Source organism: Cynocephalus volans, chromosome 6 (assembly GCF_027409185.1).
Source record: "Cynocephalus volans isolate mCynVol1 chromosome 6, mCynVol1.pri, whole genome shotgun sequence".
NCBI classification, from domain to species: Eukaryota; Metazoa; Chordata; class Mammalia; order Dermoptera; family Cynocephalidae; genus Cynocephalus; species Cynocephalus volans.
Window position 1 is genome coordinate 66,690,174 of NC_084465.1, and position 26,300 is coordinate 66,716,473.

General features: G+C 35.9%; 1 protein-coding gene across 4 annotated transcripts in view; it reads right to left on the reverse strand.

Moving 5' to 3' along the window:
- HEPACAM2 (HEPACAM family member 2) overlaps positions 1-26,300 on the reverse strand; it is a 44,322-nt gene that overhangs the window by 12,137 nt on the left and 5,885 nt on the right. For 3 of the 4 annotated variants that reach the window (XM_063100535.1, XM_063100533.1, XM_063100532.1), the window contains exons 1-3: positions 19,622-20,015; positions 17,107-17,391; positions 6,791-7,087 (exon numbers count right to left, since the gene is read on the reverse strand). In XM_063100535.1, the coding sequence (XP_062956605.1) occupies positions 6,791-7,087; positions 17,107-17,391; positions 19,622-20,015 (976 nt within the window). Of the gene's footprint in view, positions 1-6,790; positions 7,088-17,106; positions 17,392-19,621; positions 20,016-26,300 lie in introns of those variants that run through there. The other variant, XM_063100534.1, reaches the window with a different exon arrangement.

Sequence of the window (26,300 nt, forward strand, 5' to 3'; positions counted from 1 at the left end):
CAGAACGACCCCATACTTTGTTTTGGTTGTCAGTAAGACAAAGGCAAATAGAGTGCTTTCTCAGATACCAGTAGTGATTAAAAAAAAAAAAAAAAAAGAAGAAGAAAAATTGGTAAGAAGTAAATAATTAAACTTGATAATAATTAATAAAGAAGAAAAAATTGATCAGAATACCAAATAATAGAATGGCAAGATTTAAGATATATTACATGATTTGGGCATCACTTTTAGCAAGTGAATTCTCTATTTCATCATTTTAGATCTGATATTAAAATAAAAACTAGCTAAGAAAATTTTCAGATAATGCACAATTAAATGTAGAGCATTATGTGTATATAAAAACAAATGTGCATTTGTTTCCTATTTACTTGGTATAGATGAGTCTTATCAGTAATAATGAAAATAATTTAAAAATTACAACACCATTTATAGGTACAGATAAAGAAATAGTCTCAGAGAAACTAAAATATTTGCCACAGTAAGCCCTAGAATTCAGATTGGAACATAGCTTTTTTTCTGACTGCAGGTTCAATTTTTTCCCCACTAATCTGTGGTCAAAGAATGGTTTTTGCAATTGGCAGGTAGGCACCTATACATCAATTTTTCCTCTAACCTTTTCTAGCACCAGATTTCATGTGCTTCAGCTCTTCACTTCTTGACAAAAAAGAATTCAATGCTAATGTATTCTGTTCAAGTTCTTGCAATGTGCTTTACTATGAGTAAAACTACAAAAAAATTTTAGTTATCTCAGCTGTTTTTTTCCTCTTAAACCTGAAACTGTGCTAATAATTATTTCAGAGCACTTATTCTAATGGTGAAGTTTCAGTCTGGCATACATTAGCTCTTTGCCAGATACTTCCATGATGCTGGTAGTAGGTTTAATATATAGTGATGGGATGTCTTATACTAGATGCATCTCCTCTCCTATCTTCATTTTTAACTGTCTCTTTTGATAGGTATTTACTAAAATGACCTAATTTGCACATTGTCTCCTACAGAGGACCCCGCCCTTCCCTTCTCCATTACTTCCTTATTTCTTTAGACTCCTTCCTTACTGCCCTCTTGACTATTCCCCTTGGCCTCTGCTCTGCAACATCAGAGAAAAACCCTGTAGTGTTTAGCTCCTGTCAGCCCCAAAACTAATGAGGAATAAGAATAGTCCTTTCTCAGAACAAATGATCTTTCCTGTTAGGCCCCCTTCTCCTCCCAAGCATCTTGGCTCTCTGCTTTCAACACCACTACTCTATCCCAGAACACAAAATATTTGCTAGGTCCAGTATTGCAAATTTGTCCCCTTTCACAAAATAAAAAGTGTCAAACATGTCAAGGATCAAATCAAGGGGTACAGTTTCTGTGGTCTCAGCCCTAGGCAAGAGGGTTTTGGAGAGATGAACTAACAGAACCCCAACCTGAAAATAAGACAACAGGGAAATTCTGACTTTATTGCCAGAGGATGTAAAGGGATCCCTAATGCAATTCTGGACACTTGCAGGAGCTCTCTTCTTTCTCATTTCATAGAGTTTACACTATTCTTTAGCACATAGCATGCCATTCTCCCCATTATTTAAACATAATTGACTCATTTACCAAAGCCCTACTGCAAATCCTATTTGCCCCCTCCTTAGGCAAACAAATAAAATGGAATAGCATGGTAAGTGCAAATATGGGCAAGAGGTGTGGTTTCCATGGTATCGCAACCCTGCTGTTGGAGAGACTGCTCTCAAAACAGGACGGCCATATGCTACTAGTCAGTGTGTCTATTTCTAGATCAGAATGAAGTTCTGAGATGTCTCCTATCCAATCTGTTCCCTGATTACAGTAGCTGATTTGAGTCCCTATGGAGATGAAGGTGCTGTATTGCAGGGTGTACTATCACTCCAATCCACCATGGTTCCACTGGACATGCACAGTTTTTCTGTGTACATGCACATGGCAATGTCACCTAAGGTCTCAGGGTATGGATGTCAGGGCTTTAGTTCTGTCTCAGTCATTATTTCCAGAAGCCCAAAGTGAAATACATCTCTTAGAGAACTTGACTTGAGAAATTTCCAGGTAGATAGAAGAAATTAGTAAATTCATTTTCCTGCCTTGGATCTTTTTCTTTGTGAAAAATATGGAATATAAGTAGATATAAAAATGGTAGATTTCTCAGGATCACATAAAAATTCATAACATTTCTATTATGGTTAATCTCAAACTATGGAGGCACGGTACTAGGGAACTCTATATATTTGAATGCTTTCATTAAATGTGAACATCTGAGTTCTGATTAGATCATTATATTTCCATAAACACTTTGTTATATATATATATTGCATATCACAATAGCAATTTAGGCTTAGTTAAAATGTTAAAGTAGGGAAATCTGCATTCAAGGAAGTCCTTTATTAAGGTAATAAAATGATTGTTTTTCAAAATACAAATGCTAATTGATTATTTTAGCAACAATTCTTAAAACTTACATTGTAGGTATTATTTTTAGTTACAGATATTTCATAATTTCTCATTAATATGAAATTATACATATGTCATGAACAAACCAGAGTACCTTTATGTATACAGCATTAAATTAGCTGAGGTGAAGAGAAAATGCACACTGTACTCTATATGTGTGATCCTATACATACGTTTTAAAAAGAGCTTAGTTCCATCAATATTCTCAGTTACATTAAGGGAGATAGTTTGTATAGTGGTTAAAACCAAGGGCTTTGAATTCAGATATTATTTTATCACTTACTAGCTGTGTGACCTTCCTCATTGTCTCTATTCTCTTTAGGATATCTCCACTGAGATATAGAAAGGTCAATTAATATCTCAAATTAGATGGGACTCATAGCCCACAGAAGTGGTTTTTCTTACAAAGGCAAAAAAAACACAGAGCTAATTGTCATATTCTCTAGCCTTCCTCTCCCCACTGAAAGTTCCCAATAAAACTTCTGATTATTTCCTGACTTTGTTATTTTCTTTCTACGTCAGTGACCTTGGAGTCATCTTTGACTCCTTTTTCCTTTGCCACATTCTTATTCCTGAGACTTTTTAGTGGGCCACATTTTTCATCTCATTAAAAAAAAAAGAAGTTCATCTATTTCCTACGACTCGACTCTGGCTATACCAAACACCAACTTAGTTTTGAAAATATTACAAAGGCAGGCACCTTATCTTTCTAAATGATTTCAAATTCTTCACAATCTGCATATAGCTCATTTATCAGAGTAAGTGATCAATTGATAGTTACAAGTGATGGTCATTTATAACTGTAAGTTGGTCTACACTTAATCTGGATTGCAGAGATTGATTCATTTGTAAACTTAGAAAAAATCAAATACTTAAAACATATCAATACCATTCATTTTCTTCACCATTTTGTTGCTGTTTGAGTTAAAGTTCTGTGGACAGTTGGGTGCTGGAAAACAGCTCTAAAAACCACAAAGAGGTCACTAATGTTGACAACCCTGAATCCCTCTGAAAAGTAAGCACCTGCTCTTCTTATTTACTATAATAACAAATGCCTGGTCTTTGTACAGGTCAAACAGGTTTTTTAGATTTTGCAAAAGGTAATTACCTAACGTTAAGACTGTAGGTGTCTTTGGACCTCGGTAATAAGATCTTAACCAAATATTGGGGGCTTCTGACATTATGAAAATACCTTGGCTAAATATTAATGGAGAAAGTTTAGGCAGTGGGAAAGGCTTCACTGCAGTTCACTTCTACATATTACAGTCATGATTTTACTTGCAATGAGCACAAGGAACAAGTCTAAGATGACATCTAGATTGCTACTAAATTATTTTATATGCTTAATTATGGCTTGCTTTAAAATTATGTTTTGGTTAACTAGTGGGGTGAAAAGCTGGTTAAGTGTATTAAAAATTAAGTAAAATTGAAAGCAAAGGATGTACCACAGCTAAATATTTGCTATCTATATTGGATCATGAGCAGGAATTCTTGTGAGCAGGAATTACTTTTTTTATATGGTATTTTCAGTGCCTATTCCAGTATTTGGCCTATAGGTGCTAAATAATGATAAATGATTGCCTAATTTACATCACCCTAAACACACATATGCTTTGGGGGTCTACAAGTGAAATACATTATTATCTACTGCCCAAATGAAGTACGATTCAGGTAAAAATTCTAGAGCTACATTTCTCAATATGGTAGCCACTAGATACATGTGGCTATTTCCATTAAAATTAAAATTAATAAAAATGAAATGAAATAAAAAATTCGGTTCCTCAGTAGCATAGCAATATTTTAAGTGTTCAGAAGCCAAATGAAGCTAGTGGCTACCACAGTGAATAGTGCAGATATTGGACATTTTCTTCATTGCAGAAAGTTCTACTGGATACCACTCTTCTACAGAGCATAATATTTTCTTATTAAAAAAACCAAAACCTCACCATGACAGTATATAAATTCCAATATATTCAGGTGATTGTTTAAATATGAATGCCTTCAACCTAAAGGAGTTTTAGAAGGACCCCATCCATTGTACATTTATTCATTAATCTGAAGGTTTGTAATAGTCTTATAATTCTTGATGGCTCTTTAAGGGCTTTTAATAAATTAAAAATGATATAGAAGGATAAAACATCTTAAACAAGTGGTTATCATGCTTGTGCTTGCTAAATATTCAGATTCCTGGCTCCTACTTGCAGGCGAAATCCTAATCCAATAGATCTGAAGTATCTTGATGAAACTACATTTTTAGCAACTTCCCCAGGTGATTTTGATGCAGGTGATTCAAGGGCCACATACTGAAAAACTTAGCCCATAGATTATATTCTTGCTTCATTTATTCAACAAAATGTATTGATCTTCTCTATGTTGTGGGCCATATTCTAGGCACCCCAGCTATAAAGATGGCATCAATGGAAATATATTGATGCCATATAAATATATAGCATCAATGGAAAAAGTATTAATGGGTGTTACTTTTTGTGAACTTGTACCTCCATCAATCATAAGCACCTTAACCACCACTTTCTGTTCAAACCTGCCCCCAGGTTCTCCCCAAGTGAAATCTGGCTTTTCTTTTTCTGTATACAAGGGGGAGTCCAGGAAGAACTTGACAGTAGCAGTAGAAATGGTAATAGAAGAGGAAGAAGAAAAAGAGGAGAAGGAGAAGAAGAGGGGAAGGAAGACAGAAAGGGAGAAGAAAAGAGAAACAAAAAACTAATGAAAAAAAGGAGAAAGGAAAGAAGAAGATGGATTTGAAAGGTAGGAAGGAAGGAGAAAGGACAGAACTTGGTATCTGAATGTGGGGCAGGATAATAAGCAAGAGGAAAGAGTTCAGGATGACATTTCACTTTCTGCCTTAGGTTGGTAGATAGTAGGGCCATTCACTTAAACAGGAAATACAGATAGAATAGCAATCTGGGGGTGAGGGGAAGAAGACAGTTCAGTTTTGCTATACTGGACCTGTATAATGCCTCTGGTACTTCTAAGAGGAGACATCCAGAAAGAAGCTTAGTACATACAGTTTTAGAGCTTTAAAGATATAGATTTGGGATGCACTATTGCTACAAACCATGGGAATGAATGAAATCATACAGGAGAATAAAGTCATACTGTAGAGAGAGAAAAGGAGGCTTGAAAGATGGGAAATTTGTGGAGGATAGCAACATCAATAAAGCAAATGTAGTTTTAGCAAGGCCAAAGCCCTGTAGTTTAAGGTATAGCCTAACTTTTTAGTATTGCACATAGAAATGCTAAGCTTGGGGGAAACTGAAAACTTTCCCAGGACTAAAGTCTCTGTTGTAGATAAAAAAATTGTAATACAGCAAAAATGCCTGCTCTAAGGGCAGATGTCCTTGGTGCAGCTAAACCTAATGATGGGAAAATATGTGGGCTAAAAGGCTTCAAGGTTGTTGGTTGGGGGATGTTCCACATCTTGTCTTCAGCTGTTTCTTTGAGTTTCTTGGGGAACTAAGGGTAGCCATAACAATTATCTCATTGTTCCTTTTGTAACCACCTGTGTTCCTTTTCTGTAACTTTCTTGTCTGGACAATAAAAACTGAGAGAAAACCTCATTCAGTGTTATTTTCCTAGGAATCCTTCTCTCTTGAAGGAATTGTTCCTGGAATTAACCCCTTCTGGGCCTCTCAGTGCTCTGGAGAAATGGGCTTTGAGTAATCCTTTGCGTCTCCGTCACCCTGGGAGAGGTGACAAATTTGATGGACATCAATATTTTAGGCAGGAACCTTATCAGGATTGATGACCTTTTTGAAAATCAGATGATTTCTAGAGAATGCCAAATTTCACAGGCTTACAAAATTTTGTAATTTCCAAGATGTTGAAACTACTGTTGAGAACCTCCACAGATCTCAGGTGTTTCAACGGTGAAATAGGAAGGGGAGCTCATGAAGGACAGTGAGAAGGGGAGTCAAATAGGTAGTAGGAAAACCAGATTTCCAACTCATGGAGATGTAGGCAGCTGACCTAGTGCAACAGTAGATATAAACCCTCTGAATGAACAGCCTGCTTCTCTTACATTCCTGTTTGTAAAATCAGGAAAGCAGGAACGCACATTTAGAAATAATTTATTGAATTCTCTTTTTCTTCATAGCCCTTCAGAGCCAGCAATTGAATTTCCCCTCCTTTTGGATTTGGGCTTTCTTCTTTGACTCACAGAAACCATGGTTCAGTTAATGTAGGAAACGGAGCTTTTTAGAGCATATGAATATTTCCACAATGACTTTCTCTTCCACACAGGTATAAGATAGGGGAAGAACAAGGCCAGCACGCATTTGTGTTTTATTGGGATTCCTTCTTCTTATTTCACACTTACCTACAGAAGTGATGATAACTGTGAAATGAGTTTCATCTCGCCTTCCAGTTACGTTGTTGTAAGCACAGCACACGTAGTCAGTTGTCTTCTGGGCTACTTTCTCAGATGCAACTTCCAAGCGAGGCCCATGCTTAATGACATATGTTATATTGTCAGTCCTCCGGATCCAGGAGTAGGTGTTGGGGGGATAAGAATCAGCAGAACAATCAAATAGAATAGCTTCTCCAAGGTCAACAGTAAACACTTCCCCTACTTTTAGCCCTTTATCAGAATTAACTTGAAGTCCATAAGGTCCATCTGCATCAATGCAAAAGGAAAAAAAAAAAATAGAGGAGTAACAATCACAACATAGTTTTTGAGTTTGGAAGAGCTTAGTAGCATTTTACTTTCTCTGAAAATCTTCATGTTGGACTTGGGCAAACAGGTCCTCATTTAGACTCCCAATAAATGATAAAGACCTAAATATGCTTTATTCTGATATCCATGAAAATGGAAATTGAGATGTGATTGAACTTATTTGAAATAGTGAAAAGCTGAAATTTAGTATATAATTGTACAAACACTGTCATCGTAATTGTGATGCTAAGCTTTTGACTAGTGTATTGATAAGGCCTCAGTTTTGTTAGACAAACTCAATCTTTCTGAAACAGTTATTGCACTTCAAAATATTTTGAAAACAGATTATGGCCACTATTTTCTCTTTGACAGCCATACTTTGAATATTATATATTATTCTTCTCAGTGCTAGGGTAAGTAATGCAAATATTTATAAAAGACATAGTTTTACATGGAACACAGATTTTTGCAAATAGATATATTCCAAATATTCATGACATTTTAACAGGTAAAGAATTTTAAAAATTTCTCCCCCCAAGCTAAGCTTAGGATTTCATTTGGAAAAAATATATTTTCATTATCATTAACAAATGCTCATTGATTATCAACAGACTACTTAATTATGAGTAACTGTGGTGTTTTTCCTCAAGCTGCAGTACTCCTGTAGCACTTTACCATTTCTATGGCATCAGATTGATTGACAGAAGTTGAAGACACATTTCTCACTGCTTCCTTCAGAGAATAAACAGAGAGATTTAAAAAAATTCCTCAGCTGGATAGGTTTTCTCATCCAGTCTAAATCCTGACTTATATTCTAAAAAACTTTGAGGTTTGAGTATGATAATGCTCATTTTCCAGCTAATTATTACTGACAATTATTGAATATTTGCCATGTGCAGGTACTTTAAGTGTTTATACAGACTGCCACATTCAATGTTTAAAGCAACCATATGAGATAGATGTTATTCCAATTTTAAGATGAGGGAAGATATATTTGAAACATTTATTGGCCCATGGCCACATAGCTATTAAATAGCAAAGCTGTGACTCTAAAATATAAAATCACTCATACACTCATCAACTTCAAAAAATTTATGGAAAAATTCATATTATCTTTTAATTCTATTTTTCCATGAACTTTTTGAAGTATTCTCCTATCACTTCCCTAAAAAGAAAGAAAGTGTAAGTGGTATAACTTTCTATATCAGAATAGTTTCTTGTTGCCTGAATATACTATGAGTTCTACAATAAATTATTGTCGAATTATATATTAATTCTGTAATCAATCAAACAATCGATCAAATATTTATTTGAGAAATACCAAGTGTTAGAATATATGTAGTATATGTAAGATAGAAAGACATATAAGGCACAGTTCATATTGTGTCAAGGAATTTACAAATTGTATAAGGCAGTGGAAGTTTCGTGTAGTAATGACCTAATCTCAACGGTCCTGTTTTGTTTTTATTTAAGTACTGACTGCTCATCTCCCATCATACGGAATAATAGGTGCAGTGACTAGACAGTAAGAATTTTTGTCAATCATTAGTTAAATATTCTTTAGAAATCATTTAAACTTTTTGAGTCTCACTTACCTTACCTTTTAACATAAAAAGATGGATTAGATGACTGATTGCCAAGGTTCTTTCTACTTTTGAAACAGCATGACTCATGCCATGCTAAAGCTATTTTGTATACTGGCAAGCCAATTTCAAGTTTGCAGATTCCCAGAGCGGTTCTCTATTATGTCAGCATTTTCTGACCAATCTACCATTGGGAAAACATATTTCCTAAGATATAATAGAAACTGAAGACACTAAACAATAGATTACATTTAGCTAGGGAATATACACTTAAACATATTTTCATTCTAAAGTCATGGAGAATTGTGAAGGCACCCTAGAGATTTGTATTAATATGTTTATATGCAGTAACCCTGCTTTCAGAGAGCAAACAGAAGTTAGCACTCACTAATTTAAAGTGATTAGGGGGTGGATGCAGAGGATTAAAATGGGGAGAAATGTATTGCCCCTTCCTGTTGACTGCACTAGGACACTGTCACACTGTTCTTTCATTTCAGGCTATGAAACAGTCTCAGGTGAAACCACTGTGACAAGGGGTTTAGAAAAGTGTGCTGGAAAATGGAACCTTCTTATTATGAAATCCACTAAATAGTAAGTAATGTAAAGAGAATGAAAATTTGCTGTCACTCACTCAACCAAAATCAATATTGAGATGTTACTGTGCACATGATACTGTTCTGGTCATTGTGAGGGAATCTGCAATGTTGAAAACGTGGTTTCTGTGACTATTTTCACAGGTGCGTGCAGCAGCAAGTTCCCTTCAAGTTGTCAGCATTGATAGAACATTAGGGCAGCAGAGACCACCTACAGGGGGCACTGGTTATGGTTCACACAGAAGGAAACCAACAGGAGGAATGGACAGAAGTTCGGGAGAGTGAGAGATCTAAGTCTATGTCCCCAAACTAAAGTCTGAGAGCCCTTTTGGGAGCAGAGCAAGACAGGCTTGATGAATAAAAGTGTGATCATAAAAATATGGCCATTCAATTTAGTGTCTTCCCACTGGGTTTCAGGGCTTACAGAATGTTGCTATAAAAACAAATTGCCTGATAATTTAACACATGTAAAAGTGAATGTTTCTCCTTTCAAAGCATGCTGACATTACTCAGAACTTTTTTGGAAACTCCTCATTTGGAATTGCCTTAGGACCTTGCAATATAATGGAGTATTCTCACAATTAGTGATTCTTCAATTTTGGAGGGTGGGTTCAATTTGTAGAGGAGGCCCACAGTCATTTAGATCCAAGGCTGGTGAATAAAGTCAATGATCTAATTTATTAAGATCACTCTAGTTTAAAATAAAACATACTTTTAAAGAAAGAAATCTGATTATCTGAGCTTATCTTCCCTACTCACTCCTGTTTATTTTGTTTTTGTTACTTTCTCATTTGTTGGGTTTCATGGTCGAAATAATCTTTTCTGTTTGTCTGAACTATATGCTACACCTGACTCTTCAGAGTCAGCCTCAATTCCTCAAACTGCCCCCCCAATCCCTGCCCCCCAGCATCTCTTCCAGCTCCTGGAAGCTAACACCCTGAAGCATTTATGTTCCTTGCTTCTGATATGATTTCTCAAACTAACATATTTTATCTGATTATTTAAGAAATACATGCTCATTGCAGAAAATTGTAAAATTCAAAAAAGCACAAAAATGAAAACAAATATCATTTGTAATTTCATTGCTAAGAAAACCAATTTCCACAAGTCTTTCTTTTATGCATCTCTCTCTCTCTCTCTCTCTCGCACACATGCACAAATCTATCTCTCATGCTCTATACACTGCTTACAGTCTATTTTCTTCTGACTACACTATGATGTTGTTTCCTTTATTATTAGCACTTCAGGCTGACTATCCGTCTACCTTGAGGTGCAGACTAGTACATTATTCAAGTGAATGGGCAATCCAGTTGGAGACATTTGGAGTGAATCACCAGGGTGGCCTCTGATACTGAAGATTAAAGCAGAAAGATAATTCCATGTTGACTTTGGATTATGGTTTACTTTCTTGCCTTTGGCCAAGAGCTCCCAATAGAAATGAACCCTTTGCCTCAGGAATGGCTGTTTACCAAATGACTTGTAAAATCACATATCATCTGTTCTCTTTAACAATTTATGGCTGGGCGGGAACAGTACCTAAATTTCCATCATGATGCTGCTTGCCACCCAGCTTGGGAACAGATGGTAAGTATTTACTGTGAATAACCTTTTTTTTTCCTTTAATTTTTATCACTGGAGTACTCCCCTGCAGCAGTGTCATATGTTGCACACAAAATGCGGTGGTTACTGGATTATCCTTTACAACTGGAGCTAGAAGGCATATACATTTTATCAACCACAAGTAGGTATTTGTCCAAATTATTGGTTTGACATTGTATTCCATGAAGGCTAATACCAGACTATGACAGCCTAACTTCAAGAATATATGGTCAATCTTGATAGATTTTTAATACTTTTTTTTCTGCCAAAATAAAAAATAATTCCTGCTTTCATGAAAGAAACTACCATGGAAATAGTGCCTTTAGAAAACAGAATAGGTGATTCATGCTGGAATTCTAAATTATAATGTGGACCTTTGTAGGAGAGTATTGGAATATGACATTTACTAGGTTATTGAAAAACTTTGCTAACGGTCAGAAAAAAAGAAGGGCCAAAGCACCATAATGAAGGTGCTGTCATTTTATAATGGGAATTTAGCCTTTCTACAGCATCATCAACTAACACTGCAATCTGAAAGGATATGAAGAAAGATGAAGTTCAAGAAATTTTTTGTGAGTTCTTAATCTGTGTTAGGTATTGCCCTGTGGATACAAAAATGATAATGCAGAACTGCTATTTGGGGTTGATGTGCTTACAAGTGCAGGAGAGTCAAGGTAAATTCAGTTCAGTGAGAATTGGGATGGATATGAGCATAGGACACTGCAGGAGCACAGCGAACCTTGTAGTGACACTGAGGAGGTGAGACAAAGTGCAGGCAAGTAAGCCTTTCTGGAGATGATGTCATGAAGGAAGAAGAGGGTAACCAGATGAAGAAAGAGAGTAGAAATAAGATCAACCAAGGCATATATTCCCAGTTTGCATGGAATGATAAAGACTGCAAACATGTTGATATCACATCAACAGATAGGATAAATGACAAATCTTCATATTACACATTTTATTTAATTCTTGTTCCCAAAACCAAGGAAATAAAACAAAAACAAAAACAAATAATAAAATAAGGCAAAAATAGTGATAGCAAGAAAAATTATTAAATTAACGAGCCTGGATTGTGCTCTTATATGTTATGTGATAGGTAATAATTGCTTTGCACAAACAAGACCCTGACATTTGATTTTTGTCAAACTATGAATGAATGAGTGAATAAATGAGTATCAGTAAGATGAGATGTTGACCAAGTGAAGGTTTCTGCTTTTGAACGTAAAAATAATCAAGACAAAAAACTAATTATACTGTATTCACAATTACCAATTAATAGTCAAAATATTTCTTAAGTCATGTAGATAATTCATCTTTACTGGGGCTGGCCAGTTAGGATAGTTGGTTAGAAGGTGATGCTGATAACACCAAATCCAGAGTTCGATTCATTATCGGACAGTCACCAAAACAAAATCATCTTTACAATGTGTAAACAGAACCCTCATTTGTAAATTTTCTGAATGTTCTTCTTTCAACTATCTGTCACCAGTCTTTACTCATGATAGATGTTTCTCTGTGAGATATTCATAAGTTATTTCTAAAAGAATGTAAAGAAGAAAGTTTAATCTGTAAGTAGAAGGTACGTTCTGTGAAACATGAACTAATTCGAATTGGGATATTTTAATTCTTTCAAATAACACAAGAAAGGAAAGACGGTTTAGGAGTCTGAAGCATAATATTTAACATTTACAGGTGTGATTATGTTTTTTCCTCCCATTTTTATGTTTTCCACATTGTATATAAACATATTCTGTGATAATAATGAGATTGGTGTACATACTTGCACATGTAGAAAGAGAGATCTCATTTTCATTTCGTCAGATTAAAGTAAACTATATAACAAAATGAAAGTGCATTTCAAAAATATTTGCATGTGCCTATAATTGTTTAGGCAATTTTTCCCAGGAATTTCTCATTTAAATCTATGGTGAAAGTTTAAAGATAGATAGATAGATGGAGAGGTAAACAGAGAGCCATAAGAATCAATATAAAGAAAATATTTTATTGTAGAAAAATAAAGTATTTTAAATTGGGAAATGATAATGTATGGAGAAGAAAAATGTTCTTCTCAAGGCATTCTTCCAGTTTTCTCGTTGCAGGTTTCTTTTAAATTATCCAGGCTCTCCATAAATTCTTACCACCATGTTGCCAATTATGTCAGCATAGCTTTGGTTCAAAGAAAACAAACAAACAAACAAACAAACAAACAAAAAAAAACAAAAAGAAAAAGAAAAGGAAAAGGAAAGAAAAAGAACTAACAGTATTGAGTTTTTCCTATGTGCTACACACTAATTTCTTCATACATAAAATCTCCTTTAATTCTCTCTATCCCTCTGGAGATAAGTATTAACACTATACTGAGGACAGCACAGATAAAGAGACAAGGAAACGGTGCACAGGAAGGGGAAGTAATTCGTGTACACTGGTAATGGCAGAAGAGGGCTTTCACCCAGTCAGTCCAAATATATAGCTCAGGCTCATAACCACTGTGCTACCCGATGCACTCCCAAAAGACAAGATATTAACTAGAGCCCATGGGCGAAACCAAACACGATCAGGTTTTCCTCAATTAACAAGGAATGCTCCAACACAATCTCATTTCCTGCTGCTTCCCACCACATTGAAAGATGGTTTTTTAGGGTTAATATTCAGTAGATGATATCTGGTTGGTTTAAAACCTTGTTTTGCATTTTGTACCTTTCCTATGTGAATGTAAACCATTTAGACCAAACAACAAAGAATAATGTAAAGACATGTCTGTGTAGTCCGAGATTTGATTCAATTTGTCTGCTCATACTTTCTTTTCACTGTTTAAATAACTCAAACACTTATATCTGTGCTACTTGAAGTTGAATGGAAATTTTAATTTATGTCAGAATAACCCTTTTCAGTCAAGATTACATGTATAAATAGACTACACCAAGTCCGAATTTTTCATTCCAATTCAATGTTAGCCAAGCAGTATAGCCACACCTTATACTTTTTTTGTGAACCTATTTCTCTGCCTATGCTTTAAGGCAGACAGAATATTTTTACAACATTATCTGAATATAAGATTATGTGAAATTACTGTAAAAATATAGCTAAAAGTTCAGCTAAAAAAATAACACCATTTTAAAACACAATGTAACTAACAATTGTAACAAGTCTTAAATAATTTTCTTGCAGTGTGTGGTGTTTTGGTATTTCTCAGTGAAAAACTAATCTGGAACTCTAATATAATTTCTTCTGTTTCTGAGTGAAGGCACTGGTTTATCTTTGAGACACTGAATTTTGAAGTAGGTTGGACTAGTAGTTAATATTCTTTGGTTTTCCTACACCAAAATTGAATTACTCAATCAATATAGCAAGTTTTAAAATTTTTATATGAACAATACTTTTTAGAAAAAATGCTTTCAAATTGCTCTTAGGTATGTTTAATCACTGTATAGAGTTCAAAATTGGTGACTTTCCTGTTTATATAGTAGATGAATAAAATATGTCCTATGTTGCTTTTTACCTTTCCTATACATATATCCTTTATACAATTGTATAAAATTTTTGATTTATATTAAAAATATGTGCTCTCTTGACAAACATTTCTTGATTTAGCCTGGAATAGGTATGTGATATGGATTCTTGTTTAAAAAATATTTTTTATTCATTCTTTGCTAATAACGTCTGGCATTCAAAGCTCCTCATAATTTGACTCAAATTGATCTGTCTGACCATCTTTTCTACCACTATCCTGGCCCCTATCCCTGACCCCTGTATCCTACACTCCAGCTGAAGTGGGCCATTTGCCAAATACTTTTTACCTCTGCTTTGTGTCTGGGCTCCTGCCATCCCTGTTGTCTGATTTGGTTTTCCCAGACATTGCCACTTGCCCCAGTCATACCCATTGTTCAAGGTCCACCTCAAATGTTCCTTTCTGCAAGAAGCCTTCTCCCCAGTCAGAAGTAATATTTCCATGCTCTGAATTCCCATGGGCTAACAACATTATAGTAATAACAATGGCTAACAGTTATATAGTCTTTACTATGGGCCAGTCACTGTTCTAAGCACTTTACACATAGTAACAGATTTAATCCTCACAATAACTCTATCAGATAGGTACTACGATCATATGGATGAAAAAACTGAGGCACAGAGAGGTTGAGGTAGCAGAGGCAGGATTTGAACCCGGGCCTTCTGGCTTTGTTTTTAGCCATAATACTCATACTTCTTTATATGCATCTCTAGGGTATCTATGACATTCGATCTCATATATTTTATTGCACACATTTTCACTCTTCTACTAAAATATAGGATAACGTCCAGTTTCAACATTCAATGATTCTGCTTTCCTTAGCTTAATTTTGCTGGTTCAAGCAAAACCTCCATTGTCACCTGTATCACTCTGTTCCCTTCTTCCCAGCGGTTCCATTCCCTGCTCATTGCTGCTGCTCAGTTTTATTCTAAAGTTTTCTCTAGTTGGGAAAGGCTACATTTTGTACATATTCTGGTGCTTTTTCCCAGAGTTAATAACACACTTCCTCAAGAGGACTCTACAGGGATTTTATTTTATTTTAATTTTGTTTTTAATTGGCAATTGATATGTCTATATTATGAAATGATTAAATCAAGCTAAGTAACAAATCCATCTTCTTACATGCTTATTTTCTGTTGAAGAAAGTGGAATACAGATGCGTCAATCATAAAAACAGGCTCTATTTACTGAGTGCTTGCGTTGTGTCAGTCATCGGCTATTTTTCAGACAATACCTCATTTAACCATGGCAATACAATGGGGTAGTTTTAACTATCTCCATCCTACAGATGAGGCTCAGAAAGATCAAGGGATTTACTTAAGGTAACACAAATAATGACAGAAGCATGCTTCCCGCATCAGTCTGTCTGACTCCTAAGCACTTAAACTAGGCTTTTGGGTCTCTTCCAGTATTGTGAAGATATATTTGACGAGTGAGTGGATATATGCACCAGGCTTAATTCTATCCTTATGAATCAACCAGCTGAAACCTCCACCCTTATGCCACAGGGGTGAGGTGTTTTCCTTTGCCACATGTCACTTTTCTTGTTAAGGTGCTGTTGTAGCCATGCTTTAAGGATACATGGTAACTAATAATAAGATTTCCCAATGTGACAGGCCATTGGCTCTCAACTGGGGGATGTTGCGCATGGGAGCATATGGCAATGTCTGGAGAAACTTTAGTTGTCACAACTGGAGCGGGGTACTACTAATATGTAATGGGTAGGGCCCAGGTCCTACAATACACAGGACAGTCCCCACAGAAGAGAGTTATCCAGACCCTGTGCTAAGAGGCTGAGAAACCCTGTGCTAAGCTGAAATTAGAGTGCAATATTACACAGCCACTAGTGTAGAGGCTGAGAAACCCTGTGCTAAGCTGAAATTAGAGTGCAATATTACACATATTAGAGATAGTGTTATGGAGTAGAGGGGACTGGGAAAAATAATACAATAAAGAAAGAGAGGGACCTTGCTTGGGTTGGTGATGATAATATGACATGAACTGAAGAGTATGAAAAACTTAACTCTGTACATGAGGCTCAACAACAACAGAAAAAGAACCAAAGAAAATTGGAATTGAGAAATAACTACTGATTCTCTGTGAATCTGAATACTTTATGCAGAATAATTAAGTTTTTTCTGGATATGATCCTCCCTGCACCCTTCTTCTAAAAATGGTGCTGAGAAAATGGGCAGAAAGAACAGTCATGCCCTGGGATGTACTACCCATGCATAACCTGGAACATTCTTTTTCCCTGGGGTCAGCTACAGAGCACATCCCTTTACACGGTTTATGGTCACCAACTCTTCCTCCTTGGGGATGAATAAATTTGTGCCTCTGCATGGTTCTGGGTTCTTGAAGTTGAGGTTCCCACTTTCTGATGGAAATGAGGTCACACAATGGACTGAATCACAAAATGTATCCTTAATGGTCCCTGCACAGTATGTATCTCAATTTGATCTTCAAGAAATAGGGTTGTGCTAGTAGATATATTTCATGACAAGACAGTGCCTAGGAGGTGTAGTGTTGTCACAACTGGAGGGGGGTTACTACTAGGAGGTGTGATTAGAACTAGTACTAAACTACTGTGATGGTAAAAACAAAATGACATCTGATGCTGACATTCTCTGTCTACTCCTGTGAGAATTTCTTACGAAAAAAAACTAACTCACAAACATTTTTTTAAAAAAAACTTACAGTATATGGTTGGCATAATCATGTCACTTTCCATCTCACTGACAGGGTTCTTCACCAGGCAACTGTAATTCCCAATGTCTTCCTTGGTCACTGGAACAATACGAAGGGTGTTGTTTTGGGGAGAAAAGGAGTAGGTGGAGCTGGTGTGGACAGGCCTCCCATTTTTCAGCCACTGGTAAATCAGCCGGGTGCCCCCTTGCACCCAGCATGTCAAGGTCATGTTCCCCACATACTCCACAGCCCCAGAGGAAGGATAAGTCTGCATCACAGGCTTTGTGACAGGATCTGCAATATCAAAAGGGATAGAAATGATTGTTTCCACCCATGGGGTTATAATAAAACTCTATGAGGTCTTTCAAATATTAACTCCTGGAAAAACAATTCCAACATTTTAGACTGTAAATGTAGATAGCTAGGCAATAATTAAAGAAGAGAATAAAAAACTCATGGGAAATGCAAAATGATAAAATATGAAAATAATATTTATAGTGAGAGATAAACAAATTCTAGAACTTACTCTTCAAGATTTGTCTAATGAAACCCTTTATTTTTTCAGGTAACGTAGTGAGTGGTTGAGAACACCAGATTTCCTTATTCCTATTCATTGTGCTTTTTCCAACACCATAAATGTATATGCTCACAGGCTACATTTCTATGATTATTCCCCTCTCTTGACTTGTCCTGATGTCCTAAGAGCTGCTGGTTGGGGTGGATGTGGTGAACCCAAATTTATATTCACCACCTACAAATACACAGCTCATCTATAGCATACTTTTGGAGAACTTAGGGAAAATTTTAGAGAGTCACATATGCACAACTTCTATTTCTTTCTATGTAATTGAACTAATTATATGTTTTAATTACTTTGCATTTGTGTTGCAACATTGTTAGTCACTTCAACAAAACAAAGCCTACATTTCAACACTGACTCAATCTGAAAATAGGATAAAAATATGTTTTTGGGATTATATCAAATTAGAGATATAACAGGCAAATACATAGAAATCCCTGTTGAAAAGTCAATTCATAGGAAAATAATCTTATTTCATGGTCTAGAACACAGTAGGCTGTTAGTAATATTTGTCAAATTAATAAGTTTGCAAAAATTAAATCTGCAAAAAATAAAAGTAAATATTTCCTCTCTGAGTTTTAACTATAAAGTTGATACATAAGGGTGGGGATTATATAAACATTCATGATCATTTTCAGCAACTTTCATTAATCTTTGAGGTTCTTGACTCTATTTGATAAAAACAGTGACTTGCCCAGAGTTACGTGCAGTCAGTGGGAAAATGAAGAGGGTTTTAAATCTGGCAATGTACCTCTCTTGCATTTTGGAAAGAGATATATTTAATTATCTCCTTCTATGTGTGACTACAGGACAAAGAGAGATGGGGATGAATTTTTTTTGGTTGCATTTCTCTAAATAGATCCAAATTTACTATATATTCACAATGAAGGGATGTTCTATTAAAAGTTTTGGGGGAGACAGGACACCACCCAGGAAAATTTCATGAAAATTCTCTTTAGAAATCTCTTTTCTTTCCAGTTGCTCTCTAGGCATCTGCTTCCACATCCTGTGTCTTTGCTTCTCCTGAACGTATGTCGTGGGAGATCATGTTGGGCCTTGCAGGCCATTTTTAATAGTTTGACTTTTATTCTTAGTGAGATAGAAGCTATGGGAGGATTTTAAGCTGCAGGTGGCAAGTACAATGGGGGTCCAGGTCTCAGGTGATGGTGGTGTTGAGCAAGGCAATAATGGGGGTGGTGAGAAGTGGTTGGACTCTATCTATATTTTTATGGCGAAGCCAGCAGGTTTTCTTGTGGATTGGATGGGGGATGTGAAAGGAAGAGGGGTCAATGATGACTGCAAGATTTTGGCCGAGTTAATTTATAGAATGGAGTTGGTACTTACTAAAATGGGGAATATTGTCAAATAAACATGTCTAGAGAGAAAAATCAGAAGTTAGGCTTCAGATATAGTATATTTAAGGTGTGCCACTTACATATCTCAATAAAGAAAATAAATATCTGAAAGTTGGCGGGCCCCACTCCCCCTCAGAGGACATTTCCAGGAACTTCTATTGTTTCTTAAGTGTGGTCCTTGAGCAAATCTCATTCTCCCCCAGTGCACCAAAATCAAAATCTTCACATGAAAAAATAGGGTTCTTCCTAGGGTGCATTCTATTACTGAGAAAATAAGATGTTCTCCATATCATTATATCAGAAACTTTATACTTGGTAGTTCGCAGGCAAAGAAGTAATAAGTTATGCTTATTGCTTGATGCTTTTGCTGGGCACTGTGTATATGTCTTACTCGTATGTCTTAATTACTCCTCAGAAAGCCCTATGAGGTAGATAATGTCATTAGTGCTATGAGATGTTGATGCTTTGAGAGTTAATTAATTTGCCCAAAGTTACAGAGCCAGGATCTAAAGCCCAGGTAGTTTAGTCTCCTAGTCTTTGCTAACTGCCAGGCTAGCCTGCTGCCCATATACACTCAGAGTGGACTCACCATCCACAGTGACTTGTATCTTCTGACTAGCAGACAGAGTTCCATTTCCCTGAATGTTGACCTTCATGATGTAATTGCCTTCATCCGTGAACTGAAGAGGGTTGATGAGCAGAGATGCATTGGGCGGCATCATGGTGAATTTGTGTTGGTATTCCAAGTCGGGAACCACAGACTCATTCACAGAGCCCAGTAAGTATTTGGGCATCGTGTGGGGTCTCTCAAACAGCCATATGATCTGGATGTCTGATGCTGGAGTGTGGAAGTCATAGTGCACGGGGAGGTAGAGAGCCTGACCTCTGATGCCATGGATGATGTGTGATGGCACCGTCACCTTCAGCCCCAAGCAAGTGCTTGCTGCAAAGGAAAGGAAAGCTGTGAACACCCTGAGCCACATTCCACAGTCTAAAGGGGTGGCTGCACAGAAAACTTGATCAGGTGATAATCCTTTCCAAACAAGAGAGGCTTCTAGGTACCGACCAGTCTGGTACTGTTACATGTAGAGGTAAATATTTGTCTCTAAAACCTTCTGCATTTGAAAAAACTCCACCCAAAGCCTATGTTGATCACATGACTTCTTTAAAGGCAAGACAAAAAAAAAAAAAAAAAGAAAAAGAAAAAGTAGTTATCTATGACTGTTAAATAATAATGGGAAAGGAGAACTGGGAAAGATCATTAGTTCTAAAGTCCAATGAAACCACTAAAAACATTTGAAATTATGACTATATGAACGTCTGTGTCATTTCACATCCTAATCAAACTAAGTGATTTGAGAAACACATGGATGGTTACTTCTTCCCAGGAATTTACCCCAAAGCCTTCTGAAATGGCTTTATATTCCATTTTTGGAGGTTATTTTTCTTTAGCCAAAGCCTTGCCAAATGCAAATATCCCAAGGACAGTGGCATTAAACCATTATCAGTCATGACCAGTCATTCTTTCCCCAAACGGGTATCTGGTTGGTGTGTTTGAGGAAGAGCAAGAGGCAGGTACACACAGAGCAGGTGGAGGAGGAGGAGCGTGGCAAGATACGAGGGCAACAAGGTGGCCAGGCCAGATCTGGCAGGACCTCAGGATCACGGAAAGACTTTGGCAACATTACTCTGAGTGAGAGTTTTGTGGACAGTGGAGGGATAGAATCTTATGTTTTATTAGACTCATTCTAACAGCTGTGAGAATAGATTGAAATAGGGGCAAGAGCAGGAGCTGGGAGACCACTTAGGGGTGACCGCAATTAAATAGGCAAGAGATGACTGTGCTGTGGACCAGAGTGGTAGTAAAAGATACCATAGGAAAAAGTTGGTGGTGTTAAAAGGATTTGCTGACACATTGGGGGTGGGATATACAAAACAAAGAAGAGTCAAGAATGACTCCAAGGTTCTTGACTTGAGCCAACTGAAAGAATGAAGTTGAAACTAATTAATTAATCATGGGGAAGACTGTGGGGAGGATAGGTTTTTTTGGGGGGTGGAATATGAGGAGTCAGTTTTGGGCATGTTCATTTTGAGATGCCCATTAGACATCTGAGAGGCAATGTTGAAAGGACATACCAGACATAAAAGCCTGATTAAGGTGAGTTTAAGAGAGAATAAGTAGCCTAGAGGGCCTTGAAATATACAGCTCTGTGCAATGCCTAGTCCTGGCTAGTGGCTGAGTATTTGGGCCCATGTACTCACTGCTATGTCTGCAGGTTTTTTTCTAGTTTCTGGCACCTGGAGATCTCCCCATTTTATCTTAAGCCATATTGACATATTGTTTTGTTTTATTTAGCATTTCAATGTATTTGCAGTGGTTAGAGAGAGCTCAGACTACTATGTCGCTGGATCCCTAAGTAAAAGCTCTTTGCTTCAAAATCCTATTTTTAAAGGGGGGCAATATGGTATCTATATCACGGGAATATTTGAAATAATGGGGGAATGGGAGGAGTTTAAATGTGGAGTGTTTTGATGTTCAAGAGAGAGAAGAGAATCAAAAGGAAATTGGAGACAGTATAGACAACATTTTGAGGAATTTTGCTGTGAAGGTGAGCAGAGAAATGGGGCAGGAGCTGGAGAGGGATGTAAAATCTGAAATCAAGAGCTTTTAGCTACTGGGAATGTTCCACTAAGAGGGAAATGTTGATGAAGCAGAATGGAAATGGGTGAAGGTGGAATAAAATGCTTGAGCAGGTGAGAAGAGAGGGATATCAGGCACAAATAGAAGGATTTTACAATTTCAATTTTCTTATACACAAGATATTATCCTCTTTGGTTGCTTCCTCTATTCATTGCTACTAGGAAGGGGGTGGTTAAGCTTCATCCAAGTCATTTTGTGAAAGGCCATCAATACTGAGAAAGGAAAGGTAGAAAAGTCTGTTTTGTCTTTTGCAATGATTTCTTTGGAGAAACTCAAATGTGTAAACCTGCTCCTATGAGGAATCAAGTTCTACCAAGAAGAAATTTATCTCCTTCCTTCCTAGGGTGGAGGTGGGAGCAAAGATTCAATGGTTTTGGTGTTTGGCCAGCTATTTGTAGACAGTGAGACTTGGGCTGGCAGGGAAGTCAGAGCAAAGAACTCAGGAGGAGAGAGCACGAGAGGAAGATAAGAAGAGATTAGAGGGAGGAGAGACTCCTAATCACAACTGAAACTGACTGTATGGACTGGAAAGTAGGTGACTATATGGGAAACATAATGGCGTGTCTTACAGTCTCCTTGGCCTCTGTGTGTATTTGTGATTAACTTCTAATTTTTTTTTTTTTTTTCCTGATTATGGACTGTACTTGTACATTCACTTTAGTGATTTGGTCCATAACAAAGGAGTTACAAAGTTATGAGGATTCGCTTCTGTATTCTTTCCTATAGAAGAATGTTAAATTTGGATTTTTCATAATTTGAGTGATTAGAAAGAGAGAGAACCGGGTGCTGGGGTTTCTAAAGAGGAGATAAAATGGATTGCAGTGGGAATAGTAGGAGAGAGAAAGAAAGACGAGAGCGTAAATTTATGTCTTAAAACTAGTGATGTCTAAGACCAGTGAATCAGAAGCTGAGAGAAGCGGTGAAGCTCTTACGGTCATAAATATTGAAAGGCATTGGACATTTGGATAGGACCAGCACGGGAAAAGATTCCTCGTAGTATATGTGTTTTCTGCACAAAACGAAATGTACTTACATGACTTTCATTGAAATTGGAGACAGGGAGCTCATGATAAGTTCCTGCTAAGCAATAAATAAAAACTAGTTCTCTAGTATTCGTTATTACCAACTTAAGATATGTAAAATGTAACTTTCACTGTATTTATTAAGTATGCTGCTGTCTCCTTTTTTACTTGAGTGAATATGATATATTTACAAGAATTTCATGGCTTAGTCTTGATCTTGAAACTCCCTTGTACTATCTTCACCATACAGTCTTAAATTCACACTTTCAAATTACCCTGAAATAAGGATTTTCTGAAACCTATTCTCTAAGCTTGCAGAGAGATTACTGTATTTGACACTTGGATAAAGTTAAAATTTTACGAAAACATGAGGTCTTAGTAAAGGAAACACACTTGGGATAAAATGGTGATTGGTCAGTTATGGGACCTTAGACAAGTCATTTTAATTCTCAGCCTCAGTTTTCTCATGTGTGAAAATAGGGTAATATTTGATGAAGTCTAAAACCTTTCTCTACTCTTTATGTTCTTGACATGCGAAGATGCTTTTCTCAGGGTAGCAGCTATCTACATTTGAAGGTGGAGGGCCCAAAGAATTTTGAGAGAATTCAAATTGAGAGAGGGCCTAAAGAAGTTTGAAGTATTGAGTCTGAGTTTTTAGTCCACTTATTAAGTTGTCAGTCCCTGGATATCCTTTAATAAACTGGCAATGCTGTATTCGTTACCAAGGAATCAAGAGGAACGGTGGGAATCCACATCATTGCCTTGGGTGTACACTAGCAAAAGCTTCATGGCTGCTGACATAACACAAGTAGTTGTCTCTGGCAACGAGCAATTTTGCCATTGATTTATTGGTCCATTTAAGACATTTCATAGATCAACCTAAAGACCACTGCTATGCTGAGATGTAGAGATAGAGGGCCTGAATGCAATTCTGGCCGATCTGTTCTTGTCATTTGGGAACATCATTGCAGAAGTCCCTGTTTGTTTTTTGAAAAGGGACCAAATCCTTTAATCTAGTTTCTTTGTAGTTGTAGTTGAAAACGATTGAGATTTATTTAATATCCCGGAAATGTTTGGGAGGCACTGTATTACTATGGCGTGACAATATCACTAGAATAGAAATGTTGCTGACTTTTAGATCTTGATTCAGAATGTTGAATCAATTATGAACAGACTGTTTGGAGAGTCTATGACTAACGTTATGGGAAGAAAATTTTACTTAATAAAATATTAAATACAATACAAATATTACAGGCTAGAGAAAAATGAAACTACTTTAGTAGAAAACATGGCATTTACAATAATTGTTTAGGGGGAAAACTAGTTTTCTGGGCTATTTTAGAGACTGCATCATGCAATATCTCTGAATATATTTAATGCTTTCATATCAAATGAAAATTTTTAAAAATATGTGTGATTTTTCAAATGTTGTATGCCAGTGAAAGACAGCACAGCTTTTATAATAGCTGTTTGCTTACACCATTGTTATCAGTTAAATTATAGGTAGCAAGTTATATGAATGCCAGCAAGGAATGAATTTTTCTTTATACAGCATCTTATCTCAGACACCTAAAATATTTTCATATTGCAGGAAGAACATAAACCTATTTATATGATGCAATCTTTACTCGTAGTGATAGACAGCTAATTGGACGCTTCCTCTACATTTTAGGAACACATGCTCTCTTGCCAATTATGTGTTTCTCACTGCAGCTGTAACGAATCCATGCTGTCAAATGCAGTAGTTTAATAATTTTAGAAACATTAGCTTCATTTTGAGAAATTTTCAAGTGCTCTTTTCTAGTTGTAAGAGAAAACCTAAAGGACTAAAACTATTGATTTCAGAAAGTCAGTCCTATGTATGAACAAATAAATTTCAAGAAAATAAATGATAGAAAAATTGATGAAATTTTAATTTCCTTTTGATGTTCTAAATATTTGGACTTAAATGGAAATTTAATTTTATTATTAGATTCACAAATACTATCTGAATATAAAAAAGGAAAATTCTTAGATTTTTTGCACATAAGGCATTATACTAATCTGGAGAAACATCAATAATGTCATTGATAATCTGACATACAAAATTACAGCAATAATCTCCCCTGTAGAGACTCTCTTAAACTGTATAATAGCATTATAAAGGAGTATACAGTATTAAGAAACACTTGAAGTTATACTGTAAAATTTATCTATATTCTAGCAACAAAGAACTCTGTAGACCAGTTCCACTGTATTGAATATAAACATCAGACTTCACAAAGTGACCTCTACTGTAGCTCAAAATAGTTGGCATTTACTTCCCCATTATCATGCACGGTATTAGCAAGCATAACACAACTACTGTTGACTGAAAATAAACTGGCATTTTTAAAGAAAATAGAAATTATTAAGTTGTATTTTGAATAGGCAGTACAAACTACATTTTGGGCTTCAAATTATTTAGTTTTTTTTTTTTTCAAAGGAAGAAGTAAACAAAAATTCAATATTCCTAAAAGCAAGAGATTTCCACATTACCTGTGGTCTTTACAACACACTACCTATGGAGAAAAGTAAACTTGTATAAGAAAGAAAGTCTTAAGATATAATAACTGCTTCAACTATTTTTGAACATGCTATTTCTCTAATGTACATTTTAATTTTATTTTAGTCAAATTTCTCAACTGAATTGTCTCTTAAGTTCTTCTTAACACCAATTCCAAAAACATCACTTATGAAACGACAGCAGTCCTGTTGTTTTAAAATTAAAACTAAGTGGGGCACTGACACAGGATATTTTCAAAGCTGAGAAAATGCCAAAGATAAAGGTCAGTTACGGTAATTAATTAGTTTTCAAAAAAAATTTAAAAAGAAAGATCTATTACAGGGTCTTATCTTAAATTGATAACATAAACACTGTAAAACTGTAATAATCACAACTATGGGAAACTCAAATACTTTTTTAAAAATTGCCAACTGTACATTTTAAATATGTAAGATATGTACAACATTAGGTATAAATTTGAATAATAACCATATTTACAATGACATTTGTAACAAAATATACCAGTGAAAGTAAGGCTCTAAATAACTGAAGAAGTCTAAAACTTAAATTGCTTATTTAGCAAAGTTGTTATTAAAACTTAAGAAATATTCTTTTTTGAATTCCTATCTGTTGAATGTAAACAAAACAAGAAAGTAACTTGACTTTTAAAACCAATGAAACCGATTTCTTCCTAGAATGGAAGAGAGAACATCTGGTGAAAATAATGTTAACAAATAAAAACAGTGGGAATGTTAGAGAGACTCCTTTGAACTCTTGGGATAAAGAGGAGGATGAAGGAAACATATTAAAGTACAGTAAAAAAATTTTAGTAGGACTAGCCATTGGGCAAAGAGAAAAGCTAAAGGCATTTTGGAAAAATAATCCTTTTTAACACTGCCTTTTGTGTATAAAATATTTTTTGTTAGTTTGGAACCTTACTTTTTTCCCGATATTTCATAAAATAGGTAATTTAAAATGAAGCAGAATCAACCGTTTGCATCAATGTCTTTAATTAAAATAA